Source organism: Gymnoscopelus braueri, assembly GCF_963280865.1.
Source record: "Gymnoscopelus braueri genome assembly, chromosome: 6".
NCBI lineage: Eukaryota > Metazoa > Chordata > Actinopteri > Myctophiformes > Myctophidae > Gymnoscopelus > Gymnoscopelus braueri.
The window spans coordinates 49819367-49835847 of NC_137607.1; the positions used below are offsets into that span (position 1 = coordinate 49819367).

Genomic DNA, 16481 nt, shown 5'->3' on the forward strand with positions numbered 1-16481 from the left:
ACAAAGTACACCTTGTCCTGAGCAGTGGTGGAAGAAGTACTCACATTTTGTACTTAAGTTAAATACCAATACCACAATGTAAAAATACTATTACAAATAAAAGTCTGGTATTAAAAATGTACTTGAGTAAAAGTATACAAGTATTCGCATTAAAATATACTAAAGTACTGGAAGTGAAAGTACTGCAGAATGTCCCATTTCACAAGTTTCCAAATGTATAAAAATGCTTTGAAAATAAATCTACAAGCAGATCTAATTTTCAAATAGCATAAGTATTTATAGGGCTGAAGTGGTTAATGCATATTTTGTCATAATAATCAAAATCTACAAAGTAACTAGTAACTAATGCTTTCAAATAATTGTAGCGGAGTAGAAGTATTAAGTATTGAAAATTGTAAACACTCCAGTAAAGGAAAAAATCCTCAAAAGTGTACTTAAGTACAGTACTTCAGACATATCCTGGCGAATACTCTCATTAATTCAAAAGCCTATGAATCTTTTATCATTATAGGCTATAATGTGCACAGCTATATATGTACTGTAGGCATACATCATTTTAAATGTTTTAATGTAGGCTACCTTCTTTGGAAATCTGATTGTTAAAGGTAGTCCAAATTATATTTTTGGTTAAGCTCTATATTCTTATACTGTAGTAATCATTGCTATGGTGTTTTTTTCTTCTCTATGCAGAAGTCTATGCAACACTTATTTTAATAAAAACAGAAAAGAAACGCACAATCGGAGACAAATTATGCGGTTTAAAAGTATCCTATTTAATATTTCCCCTTAATTATAGGCAGCACTACAAAGACATTCAAATAACAGGACAGCAATGTTCACACTTGTTTAACAATACAAAACTGATTGCAACATCCTTTAAATAAAACAAAACGTCTATGTTCATAAAGGAAAACAAACTAAAATAGCACATCGTTTCTCTCATAAACCTTTGTCAAAGATTTGTGCAATTCTCATTCCTCCATCCAACTTTGTGAAGTAAGATCTTTAAAATATTGCATGACAGCATAACAAGTGTTCCCGTCTACTACACCTTCAGTCTTCATAAGATATCTCTACACATCGCAAGGCAAGACTAGTAACCCCCTCGACCATTTCAGTAGATATTCAGTCTGACATTTTTCTCACCATGTCTCCTCTGCTAACCATACTCTTAAAATAAAAGAAAAAAAGATTGCTAGGCATATTCAAATGACAAAAATTATGGCTGCATAAACAGTCATTTTTAAGTGCTTCATTCCCTCAGCATGCTCAACTGTGCAACATAGAACTCTTTCTTCAGACAGATCATTATTCCCCAATGTAAGCCTTTGATTTTTCTGTTGCAATCAAACCTTGCACCAAGCATTATTTTTGCAGGTATCTGACAAACTTAATGGCTTTTTGAAAAGCAACTGAGGTATGATGTACATTAGGTCTTTGGCTGGACCCCAAGTCCTTTCTCTGGCTTCCCTAGGGTTTCCCCACCACCCTTGTATGACATAAGAGCAAAATGGCCACCACATACGTAGCTATGGTAAATGCAAAGTAGATTCAAGATGCTGCGGTTATTCTTTCATATTCATTTGCATCGCTCGTGTCATCCAAACCTGGACAATGTGAAATCTTGGAGGAAATCTGGGCAACATGAGTGGTGGCAAGAAATTAAACATGGGTATTCAAAATAAATGCTTTTGAATGTAAATCAAATCCTTTTTTTTTTAAATAGCCAGTGCCTTTTTCCACAACTGAGGAAATGGGTCACATTTAAAATGAATAATTAATTAAAACATTTTCTAACACTTTCTCCAGTATCAAATGTTATTTTCAGATTTGCATTGCACCTGCTAGAACACTGGCTCGTGAAGAGCGTGCATGCATTGTGGTGCTACTGTATATTCTCTACATTTTCACACCAAAATCAACCGTTGCACCTTTTTTTGGAGGTGATGAATGTGGTGATATTAAATTGTTTCTTGTTACATGGCATGTTGTTCAGATTTTGTGACCCATGTTAAGAGATGAAGATAAATAATTTAGAATAAGGAATAAGAGTAATAATTTATATTGGGGCTGGTTATTGGAATATGTCAGAGGGAAACCCCAAGAGGCGGCAGAGCTCAACACAGCTGAAGGAAGGAGGGAAGACAGGACATAAGGGGTCTAAAGAAAGACTTTAGGTACACTCATTTCTTTCAGATTAACAGCATCACACCATTACTTTGATTATTTATATGTCACTACTGCTTGTATTTTAGGCACAATTAACTGCACGGTGTGTAAATCATAATTCTCTCTAAAGTCTTCTGTAAATAACATAACAAGTAAACCATCATCTCTTTCCAGCTTAGACCTGGAAATAATATTTAAATGTACAATGTCATGCACTTAAGTTTGTATGGTAACTCCTACCATGTGTTAAACAACAATATTGGACTGGCCTGTGCAGCAGTAGGGATTCAAACCTTTCTTCAATGAGAAAAGCTGAAAATAAAGCTAAAAGTGCCGATGATTAAATTATACTAGAGGCATCAACATCGGATTAATTTCAATACATACAAAATAGTTGTTAGGTTAACAGTGGCTGGTACACATATTGTTAATGAATGGAGGGGTAGTATGTAGCTAGTGTACACCTGTTCTAGAAATGGAATGACAATCATTATCTCCCTTAGAACCTCTGTGACATGATCTTACGGCCAATGTTTAGCACACTTCTCTGTACATTACATCTTTAACGTTTAGCACAGGAGAAATTATTACGGTAAAATATTCAAGTTCCACTCCGCCCCTCCAACGTTCTTTTCGCTCACCTGAAGGACAGACACGTATTCATATCTATATAGCTTATGTGTTAAGATTACTTTTAAGATAAGAAAAAGGTTAAAGTTGTGACACTGACAAAATTCACAAGGCGGCCATTTTGATCTTAAATCATACTCACGAATCCCCACCCCCAAAGTATCACATAAGAGCATAATGTCCGCCATGTGAAATGATCAATTATACCAGTCTCTACGCTAACAAACACACATCTCCAGAGGCTGAGGTCAAGCCTCCGCTGCTTCCTCCTTCTTGTCCTTTTTGCCCTCGCCTTCCTCCTCGCAGTTGTCGCTGCCATCCCGTCTCCGTTTGCGGTTGCGTGCGCTGGCTTTGGACGCTGGGAGAGAATCCATGCCCAGAACTTTGTGGACTTGACGGAACGCAAGCAGCCGCAAAGCATGCTGAAACCAGAATGGAAGTAAAAGGGAAAAAAAAAAAAAAAGTGGTCAAGTTGAATTCCAACAACCTTCTATAAACATGAATTCCTTATATGGAAACAAGAGCGAGTTACCTGTGCACTAGCGGTAATGTCCTCTCTGGCTTGACCAGTCATGCTCTCCAAGGCATCTGTTGGGTCTTTCTCACAGGGGTCCAGCAAACCTGGTCCATCTGAGTGATGAGGGAAGAATAATGAGTTGACTATGACCAATGGAATTATGAAATTCAACAATGTATCAGTTGAAATTCCTCACAATTCCACTTAGAACGTGCATGTTTGACAAGCTGATTTGACAGCAGAAAGGGTAAAGATAAGTGTGCTGATTGGATCCCTTGAGATAACCATACTGAAACAATCATTCTTGGAAGAGAAAATAGATAAGTATATCATAATAATATACTGTATAATGAACTATAATTTATTTTTTACCCAGGAGAAAAAGACAGAGGGTGATATGTGATAACCCCTAGGGTTGATAACTGCTAAGGGCCTCTACACACTGCCAGATATAGATAAGTATTTTTCTTGAAATCGGCTGTCATATATCGTTGTTGTTTTCACACTATACGATTGATCGCCGACAAGGGATCAAACACAGCAAGATGTTTCACCACGATGTGATCCCGACCCAATACATACATTTGTTTTTATTCCAATTAATTTTAACCGACCTCTCACGAAAAATGTGCAAGGTTCCCGTGATATATGCTTGAGACCGAGACAGGCCAGGACGCTAATGATTGACATTAAATCATTTGAATGTGTCTCAGTCTGTCTCTCTCTATATGAAACAAACAAGTCAACCAGCTGCAATTCGGAAGCATTGTTGCCATGTCCGCTTATTATAAGCAACTTGTTTTTCTGTAAAGTTGCTTGTCTAAATATTGGTAGTTGCGGGTTGCGTTTTTTTGGGCTTAATTGTTTCTAAAGTGTAGTTGCTTGTTTCCTAATGTTGTTTAAACCAGTGGTTCTCAAACAACTTCTGAAAATATGTTGTGCCATATACCCTCATGCAAGATTTGTGTGGATTTGGAAAATATTGTAGATCGGCTATTTTCAAATATCCAATGTATTTCTATATAGGTTTAAAAAGCTTGTGTGGCCTAGTCGCTTCTTTTGGGCTGTTTTTATAGACCTGGTTGCTTATTCAAAATCTGGCAACGCTGGTCAGAAGCACGCTCGTTCACGCCACAGTGATAAAACGTTTTCCAGTGTTGATGATGACGAACCTTTATGTACCTACTTATGTAGACCTACTCTATAGGCCTACAGTAAGTGAAAATTTAATTATATCCCCTCATACCTGCAACCTATAAAAATAATAGTGACAAATATCAAACATACTAGAAATCTAAATCCAGTCCGGAAGGTCTCTGCGATTGCATTTATCGGGGGTGGATTTTCTCTGAGTGCGTTTCATACCGCGCAAGCACCACCTCGGCGAGAAACGGCCGATCTTGCGTCAAATTGGGGATTTTGTCGGCGAACGCCAAAAAAGCTTTGCAACAGCCAAATCGGGTCAAATATCTTGCAGTGTGTAGTGGGGCCTAACCCCAAATCTGACCTGGAAGTAGAATGCCTGTGGAGATGCACTCCAACACCCTGCGCATGGCCTCTCCAGGGCTGAGTGGACCTGTGGCACTGCTAATCACCTTCTCTACCAGCAGCTCCATTGCCTGAAGGGAAGGGAGAAACAAATGAAGATTTAATGGTAGGAGGAAGAAAACAACAACTGGATTCTTCTTCCCCGAATAGTACCTCGTCTCTTTCAGTATCTTGCCCTTAATTATCACATGCATTGCCTGAATTCTTGAGTGTGCGTACGTTACCTCTCCATTACATATAGACACATCTGAGCATAGATAATTTTACATGATATTTTGCTATTGGCCAGGATAATGTGTAAAGGACATGTTTGTATGTGACAAAGACCTAGAGCAGGTCTCAAGCCCATATCGCACACGCACACGGAATTAATGGCACAATGTTGTAGATGAAATAATAAATGCCGGCTTACACCAAACAACTTATCAACTATTTGACTGTCGCAGACAAGTTTTCCCAATGACAGTTTTTGCTTGAATCGCTGTGCACTCCCGTTATCTTGATCATTTGGTGGTAGGTAAACTGAGCTGTCTTAAGCCACGGCAAATTTCCAATGGTGCGGCAAGACTCTATGTAAGATGATTAATATGTCCAAAATTAAACTCAAAAGTATGTTGAAAACAGAATACTGATTAGTATGTAGTATGTGGCTTCTGCTGTATTCTTGCCAATAGTGATCCTGCAATATCCCTAGTCTTTGCTTAATCTTATAGGCTGTGACAAATTGTCCTGCAGTGTATGGCAGGCTTAAGTTATTAACGGTCTGTATATTGTTGTTGACATTACAACAAAGAGAATAAGTTAAATATAAGTAGAAGACAACAAAAGTAGTATATAAATAAACAGGCTAACCCACATATAAAAAGTAAAATACAACAAAAGTAATACATAAATAGGCTAACCCTAACAAATGGTAGATTACTACGTTCAATTAAGCCTTACCCAGGCTGGCATCTTGCCCCAGGTTGGCACACGTTGGCATAGGTCTCTCAGTACCCTGATGATGATCACACAGGACTGGAGACCATTGGCTCGAGCCTTAAGAAATTCAAACAAGTCACCATCATCAACACTGCAAGTAGACTTGATACTCACTGAAACTGCTTGTGATAATACAAATCATGGACATAGTGCCTAAGCAAAAGTAGGCTGCATATTATCTGTGGTAATGTCAAATGAAATGTTCCTGTATTGTAAAGAATTTCACTATCCTGGTTATATGACAAAAAAAAATGAAATTTAAGTAAACAAATCCATGTGTTCCTTAATATTCATTATTAATGCCATATAATGACTGCCTGGTGCATGGCCTATTGCATGATGTCCAGGTAATAGTCAGCAATGTCTTTACCTGAAACCATTTGGCATGTCGCAGTGCAGCAAGATATTCTAGGCATTTCTTCTTGTTCAGGACATCAGGAATCTCCTTCTCAGCCACACCTGACAGAGATAACAGACTAGCTCATGGCTTACTGTTAGACATACAGCAGATGATAGCTAAACTGATCACTGACACAGGTCAATCAATGACATGTTATTGGTGCGATCACTGACCAAGGAAGTGAGTGTGAAAATATTTCAAGCATTTTGTTTAACTTGAGTGATGTTTGGTCGAACGTAAAAAATAAAAAAATAAAAACATTCCCATGGTTCCCTAAAATCTTTCCTTGATTCCTTTAATGTGGTTTTACAATATAAGAAATGAAGGAAAGCATATGAGCACTGCTTTTCCATTAGGGCCCGACCAATCAGTCAAGCACTATTTTGGATGTACAGTAATGGCGTATCGTCCCAAGCTGGTAAAGCACAAGAGCAAAAAGAAAATGTCATTGAACGTCTCACTATTCTAACAACTGACAAAGAGCAAAGCATTCTCCGAGAGGTAAAATCTGTTCACCAAAATGTCAAAGCAAGCCTTATCACTGACCTCTATGGATGATAGGAAAGCAAAGCTTCATTGGTTAAGGAAGCGATGGATTTTTTAATGCCAGAAAATCTGTTTGATTATATGACCAATTGATTATATGCTCTCAAAAATGTGTTTGTCACCTCAAAATGGCATCACCTCCCCAATCCATCCACCTCAGTTAGTGAAAATTGTCATGAAAATGGCATCCCTCCCTCCCAAATCCATCCACTTCAGTTAATGAGAATTGTCATGTGATAATACTTCACAATTCTAGGGGCTTTCCACACTTCCATGCTGACTAGCACTGTATCAAGAACAGAAAACATTAGATTTATTACAGGGGAAATACTGTACATTAAAGCAGGCTAGATTGCAAAGTCTACTCTGCCATACCACTTAGAACCAATCTAGAGTAGGGAGAATTGAACATATTCATACAGTGGCCATTTCACCATAGTGTCATACTGGGTGCAGGGTATTATTCTAGTATATCATTCAGCATAAGCAAAATGACCGTGTGAATATGGTCAATTGATGCGAGTGACTGATCACTGTGCAATAGAAGGTCATAGTCATACCTACTCTGAAGAGCTTTAACAAATAGGTGAGTGTTTTCATTTTATTTATTCATTTCACCATTCTTAGTGGTATGTATACGAGTGTGGACTTCAGAATAGCCAATGGATTGCCTAGGTCTGCTGATACAGGAGTTGGGGGGCACTGATCAACAAACCCAAGCAAAAAAAGAAAGGCCACAGAAAACATTTATTTAATGTTTTCTAAATGGGGAGAAAAACAAAATGTACATGCTGAACGGCATCTTTATTGTAGTAGGTGAAGGAGTGTTTATATCACAATGATCTGGCACTGCAATGCAGGGGGCGAGTAACAATAAAGGTGTTACTAATCTCATTATTTCAGTAGAGACCATTGCGAGGAAATAGAATGACACTCCAACACCTTATCAATACTGATAATGCCATTTAACATCGCAGGGATGAGAGATAAGGGAGTGGGAAGTCGTGGACCTCCTATGATCATTATCAACAAAACATCTCATGAAGAGTGCAATAGGAAATCTTAAAAACTACTATTCGTATCAATGCTGTGATGCAGTCTCATCCCTGGGCATTATCTGAACATCACTTCTTAAATCACTTCCATTGTCCATTTTCATTCGAATTTCCAAAAGGTTTAACAGAGTGTGTATTCATAGAAAAACACACACCCTTACAGGCACAGAAAGGTCGGAGAGCCCGGCTTTAGATTCCCATGTTGGAGAAAAACAAAGAATCTGTTTGGCACTAGTATAACTGCAAACAATGGGGAAATAAAAAGCAATGGGACAAATGAATGGGTGTGAGTCAAATCTTTTGGGTTTTAAAGTGGGAAGGGGATAAAGAAAAATATATATGAACACCGTTTTTGTTGTTTTAGTTAGAAAGATGATACTGTATATGGGCTTGGTTAAAAGTCCCATTTCTAGTTTGGCCTCATTTAGGGTCTTTTCAGCCTAAAATATAGGCTAATTGTGGGAGGGATTTATAGTGCAAAACACACAATGCTAACGCCTAATTTATACTCTGTTGTACAACGGTGCCTCACACCGACCAGAGCAGATCTACAAGCTCGCAACACACTTTGATACATTGTGAGAGCTTGTAGATCGGCCATTTTTGGCACAGGACACCCTCGTACGACGAAGTATAAATCAGGCTTAACATTAAAGTCACCTTGGTACTAAAAGCTTTGGCTTCTCTAACCTTTCTCAGCCGCTTTTCCTCCTGCCTGCTTGTCCTTCTCAGTGGCAGGGTCCTCCCTCATCAGCGGCGAGGTGAGGGAAATCGTCACCTGCATTTTGGGCTCCTTGCTTGAAAATATCACGATGTTGGCCTCCTCTGGGTGAGCCTGCACCTCATACTGATCTTCAGAAAATGTCTGCCGGTTAAAAGGACACTGGGGATTACTCTCTACAGAGGAGTTAGGGGATGCAGGGGACAGTCTCTTTGTGAATATAAAAAATAGGCAAAAGGGCCAGCTTTGGTGGGGGGGGCTTTCAAATAACTACTGGGATTTGAGACCCCTTATTTAAAATGGTGAGCTATGTTGATAATTGTATTTCTCAAGTTTGGGTACAAATAATGTTTTCTATGAGATGTGCTAAACATGGGAAACATGTTTTCTTTCTGAAAAATAAATTCCCCAGTCTCACTCTGTAGGATTTGGGTGTCATAACCAGGCAGTGGATCTAAAGATCAGTTAAAAGCACTTGTGATGAAACACTCATTACAACTACAGCAAGTAGTAGGAGGAAGAGATTAATTATAAAACACATCCCAATTAGCGGTCTTCTTTACATGTCTCCTGAACAGCCTTCAAAAGGGAAATACCAGTCAATTTAAAACTCCACACGTCATTCCTGTGGCCTAAGACAGTTCATCTGCTTGAATCGAGAAATCCAAGACTCCTATTATGCCATTTAGATTTAAGACAAAGCAGTCTGGAAATTGAGTAAATGGGAACGCTTTGAGGACATAAAGAATGTCTGTTTGCACTTCCAATCAAATTATTTTATAATACAGTAGTACTAGAGCAAGATATCCTAAGATAATTGCTCAGACACTTACTCCAAGTTTAAGTTGCAGGAGCAAGGAGCAGGATTAAGTATCTTTGGACACTGTAATGAATGTTAACTGATGCAAACTTGAACTGTTGTAGGGCACAGAAGAAAATCCATTTGCATTCTCAAATTCAGTCATATGCATTTCAAAAGCTACGGGTATAAAGCATGAAGTGATATTTAGTGAGACTGATTTTATTGTCCTGGCTGCTAAAAGACTATAATATAGTCTTTAACTCTTTGACTGCGAATGACGAGAAATCTCGTCATATTTTGCCAAGGCTCACACCGCCAATGACGAGTTTCTGTTTTCAGTGGTTTACGAAAGAGGGCACTGTTCCGCAGCCTGTAAATGATCCCAGGATCACCGAAGAAGAGTACACACAGAAATCACGGGATCACAACAAAATTAAGCTCAGTATTATAGGATTTATAGCTGGTTTTGTTCAGTATTATAGGATTTATACAAATCCATTTTACTCTGTTTTCTGTTGCTTTTAGGCGAAAACAAACTACATTGAACTGCCCTTAACTATGGAAAGGATTATCGCGACCGGGCACATTTTTTCCCCGATTCTCTGAGACCCCCGTACATGTAATGAGGCGATCACGGAAAATATTCCATGATTGACACTCGGAATCGCTGGCAGTGGCTTGACACTTTTCTGAAAAACTCAGTTAAAGAGTTAAGCATCCAAGACAATAAAATTCATTCATATTCATATTATGAATATACATTGGTGCTTGAAAGTTTGTGAAGCCTTTGAGAATCTTCCACATTTCTTCTTGGATATCAGCTAAATCAGTCCTAAAGGCAGATAAAGAGAACTCAATTAAAAAAATCACTGCTATACATAACTGTATCACTGCTAAATCATGACATTCAATTAATAAAGCACTTTTTTGCCCCCATGTTCTTTACTCTAGCACAATTATGCACCGAACCCACCCAAAACGTGTCGCACACGCTCTTGATTGTGTCCCCAAACCGGCACGTCTAGTCATCCAAAATATACAAAGTATTTCTACGAGAATACGCACAGACAAGCTTTTTTTTCCGTCCCAGAGCGGAAAATAAATCTTTGCGAGCGGAGCACCCATGCTCTTATGCTTGCGAGTCCTGTTGGTTTCATGCATAAAAAGGAAAACAGTGATTTATTATTTGACAGAAAATAATTCCCTGTTTGTGATTACGTACAGCATTCTTCCATATGACATTGAGTAAAATAGTGATAATGGGTAATTTAGGACTCTTTCTCATCTAACCTTTACCCATGGTTCTTAACCACCTAACCCTAGCATCCCTACTTTGCGCATGTCATAATAGGCGAACATTCCCCAAAATAGGTTAACATTCGGCAATAATATCTACAAGCTCATAACGTGTCTCAATGTGACACATTGCGAGTTGTAGATCTGTATTTTCGGCTTAGCGAAAAAAGCAGGTGGCCAAGTACAGAACCCTGGGAGACCCCGGTCAACAAATTATTTAAGAATTTAAGAAGTTTTAGATTTAATGTATCTCACACGCACCCCCATGGAAGGCAATGGCTTATGAGTTGCTCTCATGAAAACATGAGACTAAAGTTTTGTTTAAGCAAAATCATTAAATGACTTGCATGGATTCCAAATATATACCAAAAGCCCTCTCATAACCTGATGCAGAGCACTGGGAAGGGGATCCAACCATTTCCTACATTAACAGTCAATGAATGACCTCTACATCTCTGTAAGCCTGAGGCAAGACAGGTGACTTTACTTACAGCCAGTTCCTTGGGTAGCTGCTTGGTTATGGTCCTCAGTAAAGTAACAGTGGGTTTCTTAGCAGTCAGCAGGATAAGCTCAACGTTCCTGTCTCCATGGAGAAGCAGGCCTTTGGCCAAGATGCCCACCCTCATCACTCCTTTTAGCAGCCGTCCAGGAATCTCAACACTGTCACAGAGAAAGAGTCAGAAATCAAGTCTTTTACCTTAACCACTTAAACCTCAGTATCGGTATTGCGAGGAAAGCTTTCACTGAACATAGAAGATCGACAAGCTCAGTTTGGGTGCTTGTTGATCGGCTATTTTCAGCGAAATCTTTCCCCACAATAACAGAGAACAGAAAATACACTAGTATTGAGCCCTGAGGGACTCCTGTTACCCGTATGGGGTTTAAGTGGTTAACACTTAAATTAGCCCTATGGTAGGAAATCAAGTGAATAGAACCAACAGGCAGATCAATTGGTTCACCAATCAACAACCTTGACCATAAAATTGCACCATATATCAGATAGTCTCCTGCTGTGATTTAATGATGCCATGTATTAAGTGACATACATAGAACGTCCTTTTTAAAATATATGGGAACCCTTCACTTACTCTTTTTCCTCTCCATCCTCAGTAGCAGTGGTGGGTGTGGTGGGTGTAGCTGGAGTAGCTGGAGTAGCAGGAGTAGCAGGAGTAGCAGGAGGAGGAGCAGCAGCAGCAGCAGCAGCAGGTGGTGTCTCTTTCTCCAACAAGGAGTCAGACACCAGTTTGAGGGCTCTCTCTGAGTGAGAGACGATCCTCTGGACAGCCTGCAGCTCCTCCTCCACAGGGTAGATGGTGGAGTGCTTGGCCATGATGTGGCGGTCATCAGGGGAATCTGGCCGCCGGACACATGTCTGAGGGGGTAGATGCAAGTTTAGATGAAAATGTTAAATACACTACAAAATAGAATATGTTTTGGAGGGAGTGGATGGCATCAATCCAAATCCATGATCTTATCTTAAATCCATCCTGTTAAAACAAATTGAACACAACCGCAAAACAGCGTTGCAGTTAGCGCTCACCAGCAGAGGAGGTACTGGCATCCCCGGGCGGCTCATCAGGGGAGGTGGAGCCAACCTACGTCTCTGCTCCCCCCAGTACATCTGCTCCTCCTCCATCCTCCTCCAGTACAGGTCCTCCTCATAGCGTCTGGAGGAGAGAGGGAAAGGGAGGTGACAGTAGAACAAGACATTTATGAATCCATCTGTGCATAAAACCACAGATTAAAGGGCACATGCTATACATTGGGGGGGGGGGATTGTGGATGTTCTATCTACACATACAGTACAGATAATCATGACTGGAAATAAAATCAAATCATGTGGATGTCGGGATCCACATGGGAACGGTGTGGCTCTAATCAGTGTTGATTTTGACAGCACATTTTGATTTAGTTTTAGTCATAGTCTTTTGAATAAAATTCTATTTAGTTTTAATCATATTTTAGTCATCTGAAATGTTTGTTTTTGTCTAGTTTCGTCAACTAAATATCATAAGGTTATAGTCGACTAAATCTAAAGTTGATTTAGTCGGCTAAAATGTATTTTGGCGGTGCCTTGATGGCGTCGTAATGGCTGATTTTACACTTGGTTGCATGCTGAAAATAGCCGATCTACAAGCTCACAACGCGTCTCAGCGCGACGCGTTGTGAGCTTGTAGATCGGCTATTTTCAGAGCACAACACCCGAGCGCAACCAAACATAAAATGACTTGTCTTTTAGCTCTACTGGATCTCTTCTCCACTAGATGCCTCCATAACATCTTAGTCTAGTTTTTGATTTGTTGACGAAATTGTCAGTATATTTAGTTTTAGTCACCATAGCTTTTTATTTCGTTTTCATTTAGTTTTCGTCAGTGAAAAAAGGTAGTCGACGAACATTTTGTCATAGTTTTAGTCGACGAAATCAACACTGGCTCTAATGTGGATCTCAGAGTTCATGTGGCCAGCCTGTGATGTCAAGCATCTATGACACAATACTCAAAATGCGTTTCAGCCCGATCACAGCCCCATTGACTTACATTATAAAAATGTAAGTTACATATTGGAAAAAGTAGAAAACAATTATGAAAAACAATTTGAGGAGAGAAACTGACAATCTTATTGACAGCTAGACTCCTGCAGTCACACAAATGATAAAACAAAATTATAAAATCACCCAAAAAAAAGGTCAAGCAATAGGGAAAGATCTAATACCGTAAGTACTGATAGCCATATACCAAGGGTGGGCAGCATTTATTTCCAGAGGGCCATACTTCACAATAAAGTGAATGAGGGGCCACACATTGTACAATTGGATTGAAAACTTGAAAAACATAGTGCTGAATTATGTTCAAACTGCATGAATTTGGTAGACATGCCAGACTATCTTTATAATAAGGTCCTTGCTTTCAAGAATTTTCAGTTACAAAATGTAGATTTTTTTTACAGCTGTACTGTACTGTATCACTCTGGTGTACTCTGGCGTTAAAATGAAAAGATTACTTACATAAAACAATCCACGTCAATGCCGTATCAACTTTTAAATGAGCCTATACATTTATACAGGATCTTATCTTAACTGATATGCACCACTCCAAAACACATTGCATTGTTATAAATATGGACTCAAGGTTGACTGTTTCACTGTTAAATTATAAACATAGAACATTTGAGTACATATACGGATGGAGGAATGCAAGTATAGTACTGAAATGGTAAATATTAATTACTATTAATTGGAGTCAAGTTAAATTAATTACTCTCAAAACCATTAACATGGCCGTATGTTGCCCATGTGTGCCATATACAGTGAACTGACCAACTTTTTCCCCATACTGATATCAACTTCATTAAAGCCTCTTTTACATATACTTTGGCGATACATTGGTATCTTCCATATATTTCCCTTTCTCTTTGTTCTGTACCAAACAAATACAAGATCAAACCTTATTTCACAGATCACACATGAAAAGAGTTGGCACACTGCAGCCGGACTACAGCACTGATCATCCTTGCCTTGGCCATGAGTCTGACCTCATCTCCATGTGCCAGCGCTGCTCGTCATCTCTCTGTCTCTTCAGCACTGCCTTCTGCTTCTGTTTTCTCAGCTTGCCCTCCTGCAGCTTCCTGGCACGGTTACTGGGCTTGATTTCCACAGGAAGCTCCGGGTTCACTTTCTTCTGCACAGGGACCAAGAACCGGGCAAAACTAGAGACTTAATGCATGCACTTCTTCCTGCAATCTCTCAGACACAATATTTCAGACACCATATCATAAAATATCTAATATAAAATTATATTAAATATATATTATAGTTGTATTGCAAATAATTATATTAAATACATATTATTAGTTACATTATCTTTAAAAAATAAGTACAAAGAGCTGTACACTGCTTTAAAAATCCAGAGGTAGCAAAGATCTTTTCAGAAGCAAATACGACATCTTGTGGCCAGTGAATAACAATGTCACACAGTGACACTATTTCTCATTTACTATTATTGCCTGTCTGCTAGTCGCAGGGCAAAATGTATCATGAGTAATGTAGGAAATCACTCTCTCTGTGTTTGGGTAATGTTTGTTTTGTTGTGCACTTTGAGGAGCTTTATTTCATAGACCATTTTGACCAGTTGAGATGATAGAACCTTGTTCCAGATAGTAGATAGGGCTTGAAATATCATGGAATATCACTTTAACTCAGAACTCAAATACTTTATCCAAGTATGATTAACTTCATTAACCTGCAATTAAAAGTACCATAAAATGACCTTCTACTGGAGCATCCATCTCTAAAGATGTCTTAACAATAGAGATTTTTTTTAAATCTTTTACCTTGTATTGCAGTCTGTGTCTTCTTCCCTTCAGGTGCATGTCTTTAGCATTAGGGTCATTGAAGCTGCATTCACAGAGTTTACAGTGGAAGCGAATGACCTTGCCATCATCATTACGAACCTGGAGATAATTCAAGACAATGGACACATGAAATACACACAGATGAAGGGCTGAAAATCATATTTATATATATACTAGGGCTGTCAGTTCTCCTCTATAATCCCATTCGAATTTCAATGCTTTATTATTTTTAATATTCGAATATTTTCGAATATGTTATATAATTTATAATTCTTTTTTTTAAACATAACTTTTTAAAACGTAACTTTAAACGTAACGGCAATTTTAGCATTCGAATATTATAAAAAAGAATTCACATTCGAATTATTTTCGAATAGTGAAATTCGTTCTGACAGCCCTAATATATACACACAAACACACACAGCAATTCCATGTGCTTTACACAAAACATCAAACAAAGGAAACACAATTCTAAAATTACATTAGGATGCATAAAACAATAGAAGTAAAAAATAAATACAATTACAGTGCAGAAGAGAAAGAAAAAGAAAACTCAATCATATATGTGTGAAGAGGTAAAATATCTTTCTTCTTTTAAGCGTTAACTGAAGTAAATAGTATTTAGTACTACTTGTACAAACTGTGTATATTAGTAGTACGTGAGATAGAGGCAATGCTGGAATGTTTTGTCCAGAAAATACAGATATTTAAATTAACAACTGTCCCTCTAAACTAATGTTACATCAATAATTGTCAACTTTAAGAACTGTAATGAATATTAGCCTCATATTCCCTATTCCATAACGAACAGTGGAAAGCAGTAGTTGTTGAACCATTTGTGGATAACATTTTGAGCGCTTGTTGTATTTATAGGAAACCCTTCAATAGCTCATGTAGGTGCAAGTATATGCACACGTATTTAAGCACCGTCGGCTGGATGGGGGACAGTGATTTTAGCACTTAGTACACTTAGTGACTGCACCATGCATGGTTGTTAGAATAATGAGTGGACATGGCATCGATCTGAGAGTGTACAGTTTTATGTCTTGCAGTCTCCGAGAGCGCAAGACAAGACATCAGCCAGTTGGCAACTTTGCCATCTCTCTAGCACCTCCAGACAGTACAGCCAGCGACAGGTAGTAGCGACACCCAGTTCTCGTTGCCAATCAGTGTTGATTTTGACAGCACATTTTTATTTAGTTTTAGTCATGGTCTTTTGAATAAAATTCCATTTAGTTTTAGTCATCTGAAATGTTTTAGTTTTTGCCTAGTTTAGTCGACTAAATATCATAAGATAATAGTCGACTAAATCTACAGTTGATTTAGTCGACTAAAATGTATTTTGGCGGGTCGCGATGGCGTCGTAATGGCTGATTTTACACTTGGTTGAATGCATGCTGAGAATAGCCGATCTACAATCTCACAACGTGTAGATCTGCTATTTTCAGAGCGCAACACCCGAGCGC

General features: G+C 38.6%; 1 protein-coding gene across 6 annotated transcripts in view; it reads right to left on the bottom strand.

Annotated features, from left to right (window-relative positions):
• Positions 1–749: 749 nt before the first annotated feature.
• Positions 750–16481, bottom strand: part of zfr2 (zinc finger RNA binding protein 2) — a gene marked incomplete at both ends in the record, with an annotated part of 28835 nt that continues 13103 nt past the window's right edge. For 3 of the 6 annotated variants that reach the window (XM_080431775.1, XM_080431774.1, XM_080431773.1), the window contains 11 exons: positions 750–3221; positions 3332–3429; positions 4824–4935; positions 5807–5902; positions 6216–6304; positions 8537–8711; positions 11157–11325; positions 11754–12037; positions 12206–12332; positions 14179–14342; positions 14995–15114. In XM_080431775.1, coding sequence (XP_080287901.1) covers positions 3048–3221; positions 3332–3429; positions 4824–4935; positions 5807–5902; positions 6216–6304; positions 8537–8711; positions 11157–11325; positions 11754–12037; positions 12206–12332; positions 14179–14342; positions 14995–15114 — 1608 coding nt within the window. The remainder of the gene's footprint in view (positions 3222–3331; positions 3430–4823; positions 4936–5806; positions 5903–6215; positions 6305–8536; positions 8712–11156; positions 11326–11753; positions 12038–12205; positions 12333–14178; positions 14343–14994; positions 15115–16481) is intronic. The other 3 variants (XM_080431778.1, XM_080431777.1, XM_080431776.1) reach the window with 2 other exon arrangements.